Raw genomic sequence first — 12,296 nt, 5'->3', positions numbered from 1 at the left:
ACACTGCTTCTCAAGAAAGGAAGGAGAGAGAAAACTGGGAATTACAGGTCAGTCAGTCGTTGGGAAAATGCTGGAATCTATTATTAAGAAAGTCTTAACAATGCACTTAGAAAAGCACAGTATGATTAGAACAAGTTAACATGGTTTTACCAAAGGGAAATCCTGTTTGATAAATTTATTTGAGTTTTTTGAGAATGTAACTAGTTGGGTAGATAAAGGGAACCAGTAGATGTAGTATACTTGGAATTCCAAAAGGCATTCGCTAAGGTGCCACACAAAAGGTTAATAGGCAAGATAAGGGCTCATGGAGTTGGGGGTAATATATTGGAATGGATAGAGGATTGGTTAATTGACAGGAAGCAAAGAGTGGGCATAAATGAGGCATTTTCAAGTTGGCAGGCAATAAATAATGGAGTGCTGCAAGGATCAGTGCTGGGGCCTCAGCTATTCACAAGCTATATTAATGACTTAAATGAAGAGACAGAGAGTAATGTATCTAAGTTTGCTGATGATACAAAGGTAGGTGGAAAAGTAAATTGTGGGGAGGACACAGAGAGGTTGCAAAGAGATATAGGCAGGTTTAGTGAGTGGGCAACAAGATGGCAGATGGAGTATAATATAGGGAAGTGTGAAGTTATTTACTTTGGTCATAAGAATAGAAAAGCAGAATTTTTTTTAAAAGGTGTGAAACTTGAAAGTGTTGATGTTCAAAGATATTTGAGCATGCTTGTAAAGGAACGCAGAAAGTTAGCATGCAGGTACGGCAAGCAATTAGGAAGGCAAATGGCATGTTGGCCTTTATTGCAAGGGGATTGGAGTACAGGAATATCGAAGTCTTGCTAAAATTGTACAGAGTTTTGGTGAGACCACATCTGGAGTACTGTGTGCAATTTTGGTCTCCACATTTAAGAAAAGATATACTTGCATTGGAGGCAGTGCAGTGAAGGTTTACTAAATTGGTCCCGGAATGAGGGGGTGTCCTATGATGAGAGTCTGAGTAAATTGGGCCTGTGTTCTCTGGAGCTGAGAAGAATGACAGGCGATCTCATTGAAACATACAAGACTCTGAAGGGGATGGAGAGGGTAGACACTGAGAGATTGTTTCTGCTGGTTGAGGAATCTAGGAACACAGGGGCACAGTCTCAGGATAAGGGACCAATCATTCACGACTGAGATGAGAAGAAATTACTTCACTCAAAGGGTTGTGAATCTTTGGAATTCTCTACCCCAGAAGGTTGTGGATGCTCCATCATTGAATACAATTAAAGCTGGGATAGACAGATTCTTGGTCTCTCATGGAATAAAGGGATATGGCGAGTGGTGGGAAAGTAGAGTTGAAGCCTAAGATCAGCCATGAATGTATTGAATGGTGATGCAGGCTCGATGGGCCATATTTTCTTCTCCTGCTCTTAATTTTTGTGTTCTTGTTGTTGTGAATGTGGTGGATCTTGTCTATATGGATTTTAAGAAAGTGTTTGATAAAGTACCACATAAAAGGCTGGCTAACAAAATTGAGGCTCATGGAACAGGAGGGTCAGTGTCCAATTGAATAAAAAAAATTGGCTTAAAGACAGAAAACGAGTTGTGGTGAATAGTTGTTTTTCACATTGGAGGATGCTAGTCTGTGGTGTTCCCCAAGGTCAATGCTAGGGCTACTGTTTTTTTGCTATAGATAAATGATTTGCATCTTGGAATACAGAGAATTTCAAAATTTGCCGATGATACCAAACTTGGAGGAGTGGCAAACAGTGAGGATGATATGAACCACCTACAAAAGGACATAGATAGGCTAGCAGAATGGGCAGACAGGTGGCAGATGGAATTTAATACTGACAAGTGTGAGGTGATGCATTTTGGCAGAAGGGATAGGGAGAGGCAATATAGACTTAATGACACAGCTTTAAAGAGTGTGTGTGCAGATACATACGGACCTGGGGTGCATGAGCATTGATCTTTGAAGGTGACAGGACATATTGAGAGAGTGGTTAATAAAGCATATGGGATCTTGGGCTTTGTAAATAGAGGCATTGAGTACAAATGCAGGGAAATTATGCTGAACCTTTCTAAAAGTCTGGTTAGGTCCCAACTGGAGTATTGTGTCCAGTCTGATCACCACACTTTAGGAAGGATGTGAGGATATTTGAAAGGGTGCAGAAGGGATTTACCAGAATGGTTCCAGGGATGGGGGATTTTACTTGCAAGGTTAGGTTGAAAAAGCTAGGTTGTTCTCCCTGGAGCAAAGGAAATTGAGGGGAGATTTGATAGAGGTGTACAAGAGTATAACAGGCTTAAATAGGTTAGACAAGGTAAACCAGTACCCATTAACTGATGGTACAAGAACTAGGGGACACGGATTGAAGATTTGGGCAAGTGCTGCAGGGGAAAGGTAATAACGTGAAACTCGCTGTCCAGGAGGGTGGTGGAAACAGAGACAATCAATGACTTCAAAAGGTAATTGGATGGGCATTTGAAAGAAATAAACTTGCAGGGCTACGGGGATTGAGCAGGGGAGCGGGACTGATTGGATTGCTCTGAGGAGAGCCAGCATGGACGAGATGGGCCAAATGGCCTCCTTCTATGACTCTATGATAGTTAGACCTGACCTTCCCTTAACAGATCCATGTTGAGTGTCTTTGATTAATCTGTATTTTTCGAAATGAAAATGTATCCATTCCCTCAGAATTTTTTCCAATAACTTTCCCACCACTGAGGCTAGCCTGACTGGCCTGTATTTACACAATCTATCCCTTTTTCCCTTTTTAAACAATGATACCATGTTAGCTAGCCTCCAGTCCTCTGGCACCACACTTGTACCATCATATCTGACCCTGACAAATTTCCAGGGGTGAGACCTAACAGAGTCCTCAGCATTTAATTGCATGTGATTGTCCTATAACGCCCATCATTTGTGGGTGGGTAAATACAGTATGGAGAGGGGGTACAGTTGCTTTGTGGTTATTTTACAGAAGCTGGAACTAATTGATCTTGAGTCATGACTTCAAATCCTATCACAGCAGCTGGGAAATTTAAATGCAATAAATTAAATAAATGTGGAATAAAAAAGTAACGGTATTGGTGGCCATGACACTACTGGGTTGTCATAAAAACACATCTGGTTCACTATGCCCTTTAGGGAAGGAAATCTGCTGTCCTTTATCGCTCTGGCCTATATGTGATTCCAGACGCAGAGCAATGTGGTTGACTCTTAACTGCCCTCTGAAAGGGCCTAGCAAACAATGCAATTGTATTCAAGAAGGCAATTAGTGATGGACACCCACATCCCATGAATGCACGAATAGAAAAAGATCAGGAGTTCTTTTAGAGTATTTTAAAGATTTGTTAAAGTAACAACATCGTGCTCTTGCTTACCTGTCCAGGCTCATAGCTGTCATAATTGCACAACAGGAAAACTGGTTGCAACTGTCAAGCGATGTGGTAATGGTGCAGAGCGTATTGCCAAACACCCACTCTCCTCCTCGTGCCCACTGATGAATCAGGAATGGCATTCCAATAATATGAACCAAATCTGCCACCGCCAGGTTACAAATATAAACATCTGGGATGGTCTTCCTCACTGACCTGAAACAAATCCAAAATTAATTCAAACAGCATTGTATGATTGCCTGGTATACTGTGTTACCAGCAAAATTTAATTTTTTTTAGTGGTGGGCTTGTTCAAATAATGGGGCTGTAATATCACAGATAACCTTTTTATGACCTTGAACAATATGCATTTCACAGTGATAACCGTGTTAATAACAACATTTACTCAGGCTCATTTATTTGGGTATTGATTCATTCCCCATATGGTGTAATACCACTATTTTAGAAAGGAGGGAGAGAGAAAGCAGGGAACTACAGGCCAGTTAGCCTGACATCAGTCATCGGAAAATTGCTGGAATCTTTTATTAAGGAAGTCTTAACAATGCACTTAGCAAATCATAGTATGACCAGACAAAGTTAAGATGGTTTTATGAAAGGGAAAATATGTTTGCGTTTTTTTCAGATGTAAATTGGAGGGTAGATAAAGGGGAACCAGTGGATGTAGTATACTTCGATTTCCAAAAGGCATTCGATAAGGTGTCGCACAAAAGGCTAATACACAAGATAATGAAGGGCACATGGAGTTGGAGGCAATATATTAGCATGGATAGAGGATTGGTTAATGGACGGAAAGCAGAGAGTAGGGCTAAACGGGCCATTGTCAAGTTGGCAGGCTGTAACTAGTGGAGTGCCTCAAAAATCAGTGCTGGGGCCTCAGCTATTTACAATCTTTATTAATGACTTAGACAACAAGATTGAGAGTAATGAATCTAAGATACAAAGCTAGGTAGTAATGTAAGCTGTGAGGAGGACACAAAGAGGCTACAAAGAGATATAGACAGGTCAACAAGGTGGCAGATGGAGTGTAATGTGGAGAAGTGTGAGGTCATTCATTTTGGTAAGAACAGACATGCAGAATATTTTTTAAAAGGCATGAAACTTCTAAATGCTGATGTTCAGAGAAACTTGGGTGTGCTTGCACAAGGAAGACAGAAGGTCAGCATGCAGGTATAGCAAGCAATTAGGAAGGCAAATGGCATGTTGACCTTTATTGCAAGAATATTGGAGTACAAGAATAAGGAAGTCTTGCTACAATTGTACAGAGCTTTGGTGAGACCATGCCTGGACTACTGTATGCAGTTTTGATCTCCATATTGTAAGAAGGAAATACTTACATTGGAGGCGGTACAGCGAATGTTCACTAGATTGGTCCCTAGGATGAGAGGGTTGTCCTAAGATGAGACACTGAGTAAATTGGGCCTATATTCATATACAGTTGCTCCTGGTGGACTAATTTTGATCCTCATCATGGTTCAAATCTGTTCATTCAGTCCTGGGTCCTGTAGTTTCTATTCCCCTGGGCCCGCAGTATGACAGGGACAATGACCAGAGACAACAGAGAGCAAAACAAGCTGTTCGAAAAGGGTGGAGGAGAAGGGGGAGACGGGTTCTCAGCAAGAGGCTGAATCAACTTAGGGACTTTAGGGAGCATATTTCCATTGTCACCCTCAGCGAGAAACAGGATTTTCACCATCTCTGTTTTACAAAGGAGATGCTCACTGAAATCTGCCACCTGTTGCAGGCAGACCTGAAGCCTCAGAGCAAGGTGAGGACAGCACTGCCTTTGGCTGTAAAAGTGACCATGGCCTTCAACATCTTCATGTCAGGCTCCTTCCAGGCTGGAGCAAGCAACATCTTCAACATCTCACAGTTCGCCTTCCACCACTGTATAAGGGAGGTCACTGATGCTCTGTATGGACAGAGAGGGGAATTTCTTGCATTCTGTCTTTCCAGAGAAAGCAGGCAGATTGAGCATCTGGCTTTGCCAGGATAGCAGGCATCCTGATGGTGTAAGGTGCCATTGACTGCAAGTATGTCGCTTTGCGGGTGGCATATATAAATTTAGAAATATACTGAAACTGCAAATGGTTCCACTCTCTCAATGTCCATCTGATGTGTGACCACACTCAGGGCATCATGCAGGTCAATGCAGGTATCCTAGCAGTAGCTATGATACCTTTATTCTGCTCCAGTCCATTGTACCATCTACATTTGAACTACCATGAGAAACCAGAGGCTAGGTACTGGGCATGAAGGGTTATCTGCTGACCACCTGGCTCTTGACTCCGGTGTGCAACCAACACACATGTGGGCAGCATGCATATAACAAAAGCCAAGCTGCCACCCGAGATTTTATCAAGCAGACCATTGGACAACACTTCCGCTGTGTGGACTACTCGGTAGGAGTCCTACAGTACTTTCCAAAGAACATCTCATGAGTCGTGGTGGTCTGCTGTGTCTTGCAAGACCTCTCCACCATGAGGGCACCTAGCTGCCTGGTATGTATTGAGCAGCTGAGGAGGAGGAGGAAGAAGGGAGGAGGCAATTACAACAGCCCAGTTCTGGTCATGTTGTCCATGATCACCTCATCTGACTGCGAAACTAGCGATCACAATTTCCCATTCAAAAACAGTCCCACGTCTTACCTTCCCTCTGTTACTGACCATCACAGCATCCTCTTGGTCACAATGCTAAAAATAAAACCAACACAAAACAACTATTTCAAACCAACTTTATCAATCAAACCATCCAATGTCCCTTACAAACATGAACGAATCACCCTTGTGCATTCCCTTAGTGCCTGTCTTCCGTGTGTCTTTGTCTAGCCTTTTGCTCTTACACAGGGCTACTCCAGTGGCTGTAGCATGGCTGGCAGAATGCTGCTGACTGTCAATGGGGAAGACAGCAGATGGCCTTGCTGGACAACTTCATGCAGCTCTGGGGCTAGAAGACCTGGCTTTGGACTGCACCACCACAGCAGTCTGGGCTGGCTTGCTGACAGTAACAGCAGGACACTGGCCGAGTGGCTGTGGGATGCTGCGGATGAATGCTGTTATCCTGAGGGTGGACAGCAGGCTTGTGCTCCAGGGAGCCACTGTCACTCCCCTGGAGCAGTGCCTCAGCAACCCTAGCTATGAGTTAGAGGACAGATTACTGCATTGCAGTGAGAGATTGCAAGTTCCTTTGAACACTGGTATCCACAGCCATGATGGCAGCAGTCTAGACATCCATGGTAGTAAGCTGAGCTTGCATGATTTCAGTCTGAGGTTCCAAAGGAGCAGTCAGACTTCTGTTTGTGTTTCAATGGAAGCTCAAATGTCAGCCATCAGATGTTACATCATGGTTAAATCCACAGGTGTAGTAATGGAATAAAAACAGTAAGTGCTGGAAATACTCAGCAGGACTGGCAGCATCTGTGGAGAGAGAAGCAGATTTGTGATATACATAAATGATTTGGAGGAAAGTATAGGTGGTCTGATTAGCAAGTTTGCAGACGACACTAAGATTGGTGGAGTAGCAGATAGTGAAGGGGACTGTCAGAGAATACAGCAGAATATAAATAGATTGGAGAGTTGGGCAGTAAAATGGCAGATGGAGTTCAATCAGGACAAATGCGAGGTGATGCATTTTGGAAGATCCAATTCAAGAGTGAATTATACAGTAAATGGAAAAGTCCTGGGGAAAATTGATGTACAGAGAGACTTGGGTGTTCAGGTCCATTGTTCCCTGAAGGTGACAACGCAGGTCAATAGAGTGGTCAAGAAGGCATACGGCATGCTTTCCTTCATCGGACGGGATATTGAGTACAAGGGTTGGCAGGTCATGTTACAGTTGTATAGAACTTTGGTTCGGCCACATTTGGAATACTGCGTGCAGTTCTGGTCGCCACATTACCAAAAGGATGTAGATGCTTTGGACAGGGTGCAGAGGAGGTTCACCAGGATGTTGCCTGGTATGGAGGGCGCTAGCTATGAAGAGAGGTTGAGCAGATTAGGATTATTTTCATTAGAAAGACGGAGGTTGAGGGGGGACCTGATTGAGGTGTACAAAATCATGAGAGGTATAGACAGGGTGGATAGCAAGAAGCTTTTTCCCAGAGTGGGGGATTCAATTACTAGGGGTCACGAGTTCAAAGTGCGAGGGGAAAAGTTTAGGGGGGATATGCGTGGAAAGTTCTTTACGCAGAGGGTGGTGGGTGCCTGGAACGCGTTGCCAGCGGAGGTGGTAGACGCGGGCACGATAGCGTCTTTTAAGATGTATCTAGACAGATGCATGAATGGGCAGGAAGCAAAGAGATACAGACCCTAAGAAAATAGGCGACATGTTTAGATAGAGGATCTGGATCGGTGCAGGCTTGGAGGGCCGAAGGGCCTGTTCCTGTGCTGTAATTTTCTTTGTTCTTTGTTCTTTGTTCTTTTCTTTGTTCAGAGTTAATGTTTCAGGTCAGTGACCTTTCATCAGAGCAGATTTCCAGAATCCGCAGTACTTTGCTTTTATTTTGGTGTGATAATGGAGATGGCAACCACTTCCGCACTGAAAACAATGGGCTCCAAGCTCTCCAGAAAGCTGGGTGCACAGTTAGTGCCTCGTCCGTGCACTTTGATATTGACTACAGGCTTTCTGACAGGCCTCCCAATATATCAAGCAATACATGTGCATAGTTATGAGCCTTCTTCTGTACATTGCCCGGTCGAAATCTTCATCTGAGTCCTTTGCAGCAGAACTTGTGTGCGCCCCCTCCCTCCATCAAGTACTCACCTGTGCCACCCTTTCCCCCTGCCCTGGCTGCAGGCCACTCATGCCCGGTGTCCCACCATATGCAGATCCCTCCTCTAAGCTTTCTTCTAAAGTATCTGCAAAGTCAGTATCTGAACTGGTGGTTGCAAGGGTGATAACGAGTAACTCCATCATCAGTCTTTTCTTCCTCTTCCACTTCTTGCAACTGAATCACTGCTTATCTAGGTGGCAATTCTTGAGTATCTGAAAGGGGAAAGGCACAAGGGTAAGGTTGCAGTGAGGGGTGCCAGGGGTGACGGAACCAAGAGGTGCATGCTTACACCTTCTGTAGCTTGTAAATCAGAAGAGATTGAGGAATGAGAGAGAAGTGAGATGTGAGAAGAAGGATTAGGCATGAGCATACCATCATCTTTGCTGCTTTCAGCCCTGCCACTGGCCATGCCTGCAGGTCATGGCTGCTCCAGTGATGGCCAGCACTGCCTCCTCCACAGGGTAAGGACATGCAGCCATGCTTGTTCGCTGCCAGTTAGGGGAGATGGTGGCATAGTGTTAATATCACTGGACTAGTAATCCAGAGACTCAGGCTAATATTCTGGGGATATGGGTTCAAATCCCAATATGGCAGATGGCGGAATTTAAATTCAATTAATGAATAAAAATTCAATTAATTAATGAAAATCTGGAATTGAAAGCGAGTCAGCAATGTTGACCATGAAACTATCATCAATTGTTGTAAAAATCCATCATTTCACTAATGTCCTTCAGGGAAGGAAATCTGCCATCCTTACATTTGCACCACACAAGTGCCAAGCAATGACGATGTGTCTGGCTCCAACACACTCAAGCATCTCGACACAATCCAGAACAAAGCAGGCCGCCTGATCGGCACCCCATCCACCAACTTAAACATTCCCTCCCTTCACCACCAATGCACAGTGGCAGCAGTGTGTACCATCTACAAGATGCACTGCAGCAACGCACCAAGGCTCCTTAGACAGCACTTCCAAACCCCCAACCTCTACCATCTAGAAGGACAAGGATAGCAGGTGCATGGGAACACCACCCTGCAAGTTCGCCTCCAAGCCACACACCATCCTGACTTGGAAATATATCGCTTTTCCTTCACTGCCATTGGATCACAATCCTGGAACTCCCTTCCTAACCAGCACTGTGGGTGTACCCGCATCAGATGGACTCTAGTGGTTCAAGAAGCTCACCACGACCTTGTCAATGGCAATTAGGGATGGGCAACAAATGCTGGTCTTGCCAGTGATGCACACATTTCATGAAAGAATTAAAAAAATGATCCTGCTGCCTATGGTTATACATCATCTTGTCCTTCAAGAGAGTGGAAAGTGTGTCAGTGAGTGTAGTACAATGTGTTTGGGTAATGTGCCTGTCATTGTTGAATAGTGTGCAAGCTGAGAAATGTGGTGTGAGACATGTGGCAGTGTTAAATGTGTGAGAATAAGCTGGAACTATGAATGTGTCGGATTTTGGTTGATAGAGAGGTGAATTAGAGTAGGTGCTCAAATTGGGGATGGTGAATTGAGCATTGTGAGGCTAGTGGTTCAGTTTTAAGGATATGGCATTTTGTTATGTATTCACTCACCTTGATCACTCATATGTGGTCATTAAACTTCTTGTGGCACTGCAACGAGATCCTTGGGGCTAGACTGCCGACCATGATGGTCCCACTCCCACTGCATTCACAGTGTCTGGCTGGAGGGCACCCTTGTCCCCTGTTAATAGAGAACATCTCTGTTCCTGTCCACCTCCTGCACTAAGACCTCCAGTGCTGTGTTGGAGGACCTTGGAGCCCCCGTCTGCCATGCTGTACAATCCTCTCTTTCTCTGGAGAAGCTCACTGCCAGAATGACTTGCAGCAACTGCTTCAATCAAAATGCACCTCCCCCTTAAGAGTTGCAAGTGGCTTTAAGGAGTGGAGGCTCGATTGAACTCGTGCTAGCCTGTCACGACTGTGCACTCCCTGCTCAGGCATGCTGCCACTCAACAGTCTGCTTAGTTTGCTGCAAACTGCAATCATGTAAATGAACAGGCAGCATGAAATTTGCATGCTGCCTGCATTGGAAGCAACGGGCTTGGGTTAATCACACGTCATGATCCCTGAGCCATTTTCGTACCTCATTAAATTTCACAGTAAGAACATATTAGCAAAGTTTGACAGAGATGTTTGTTCAATGTACTAAAATGGGGAACATAATTAAATGTACCAATTTAATCAATTTTGCATAGTAACTTAACCTGTATTTGGCTTTTCTGATACAAGACATTTTTATGAAATTGCTCAAATTGCATGTGCATATTAATGTAGGCTACAAAACTGACATTCCTCCCCAACATATATGATAAATGTCTAATACACTGCTGTAGCACTACAGTACTGCTGTCTAAAGCTCAGAGGGACACTTTCCCATTTAATAACTTTGCTCTTCAGTACCTTTGACTCATATTTTACTATCTGATGAATGAATATTTCATCACAGACTTGTTAAATATGTTTAAAGCCATTTTATTAAATTTCCTTGAAAAGCCTAACCATCAATCTTGTTCTTACTATCTGATAGCAAAAGAATGTAAATTTCACCTAACAGCAACAATAGAATTCTGTTACTGTGGCACATCTCTAAAAGCTCACGCATAAAGACGAAACACTGTCATGCTTAAAATAAAATCTAAACACTGATGTTCATTAATTCAGTAAATTTCTTTTACAAATTCGTATAGCAGTAACTCAATTAATCTTTCAGATCCTTTCATTGTTGTTTTTCTGTACCTGATAATGGTAAATAAGATGAGAATATTTCCGACCAGTCCTGTTGAACAGATAACACCAATAAATGAAGGAAGGAGGATTGTTTCTATTACATCAATCAGTTGATAATTATGTGCAGTAGTGCAGGACTCGCTTATCCAATCAGATCCATTTTCCAAGGTCCAGCATGGTGTCTGAGATCCATTCATTGTCTATATGGTTTAGGTTCTTCTTCCTGCAATGAGAGCAATAAATAGCACTGGTATTTGAGCCAATGAAGACTAGGCATCCTAGTTAGAAAGGATCAGAAGGCTTGCAGCATATAAAGATCAAGCCAATACTGATGTTGCCACTAGATATTATTTGTACCTAATGCTTGCCCATCAGCTTATCCTTATTGGCCTACATTGGCTCTCAGTCTGCCAAGGCATTGCATTTAAAATTCTTACGTTTGTGTTTATATCTCTCCATTGTCTCACCCTCCCTATCTCTGTAAACTCCTTCAGTGCTATAACGTCCACCTCTGCCCCTCCTGCTCCAGGCCCACCAACTCCCCAATCCTCAAATTTGTTGTTCTTTCGACTCCAGCCTCTTTTGCATTTGTTTCCTCTCTTTGTCTCACTCTTGGCTTTCAGCTGCCTTTGGCTCCACATTTTGGAAATTCCCCCCCGCCCCCCCAAACCTTCCACCACCTCACCTGCCTCTATTCTTGTAAGGTCATCATTAAACCCATGTCTTTGACAAACATTCACTTGCTTCTCCCTTGCTTTTTCTCCCTTAAGTTTCTGTGAAGTGCTTGGCAATTTTTTCTGTAGGTGCTATATAGATTCAACTTGGTGCATTAAATTGAGTTTATTCCAATGTTAATAAAGTCAAATCCATTGAAAAATCAAGGCTGGAGAGAAATTAAAAATTAGGTAAAAATTGAGCAAAAATGTTTACTCACTATCTCATTTTCTCTTTTAATAGTTATTGAGTTATAAATAAGTAAATTAGAACATTTTATTTAAGTTATTTACATAAATAAACAAAATAATAATACAATGACTGCATGACTTGCATAAAATAATAACTTGATTTATTTAAGGTAAGCAGTTTATTAAAATGTTTTATTTTATTTAAAGCAGAATTACCCTGTTTGTTTGTAAGAGATTTTACCCAGGTGGTTTCAGTAGCACAAGCTCTGAATTAAATTCAACCGGTTCTAAATTCACTTTGGCACAGAAGAGAGAATAACATAGCTGAGACATTCAGTTGGTACGATCAGGTGAGGAGGGGTTGAAAAGCTCCCCTCTTGACCCGTTCCTTGTTTGACCACAACAGGGTTTATTTCTTTTAAATAGTGGATGTGTTTACAAATTCAGTGAATGTTTTAACACTTTACGTGCTATGATCATAA

General features: G+C 42.9%; 1 protein-coding gene across 1 annotated transcript in view; it reads right to left on the bottom strand.

Moving 5' to 3' along the window:
• Window positions 1-11,106, bottom strand: part of mchr2a (melanin concentrating hormone receptor 2a) — a 39,314-nt gene extending 28,208 nt beyond the window's left edge. The window contains exons 1-2 of the mRNA XM_068028581.1: window positions 10,919-11,106; window positions 3,370-3,579 (exon numbers count right to left, since the gene is read on the bottom strand). Coding sequence (XP_067884682.1) covers window positions 3,370-3,579; window positions 10,919-11,106 — 398 coding nt within the window. The remainder of the gene's footprint in view (window positions 1-3,369; window positions 3,580-10,918) is intronic.
• Between the last annotated feature and the right edge of the window lie 1,190 nt (window positions 11,107-12,296).

This window comes from Heterodontus francisci, chromosome 3 (genome assembly GCF_036365525.1).
Source record: "Heterodontus francisci isolate sHetFra1 chromosome 3, sHetFra1.hap1, whole genome shotgun sequence".
Classification (NCBI taxonomy): Eukaryota; Metazoa; Chordata; class Chondrichthyes; order Heterodontiformes; family Heterodontidae; genus Heterodontus; species Heterodontus francisci.
Note: the sequence above shows the minus strand (reverse complement) of the source record. Positions and strands in the feature narration are given on the sequence as shown.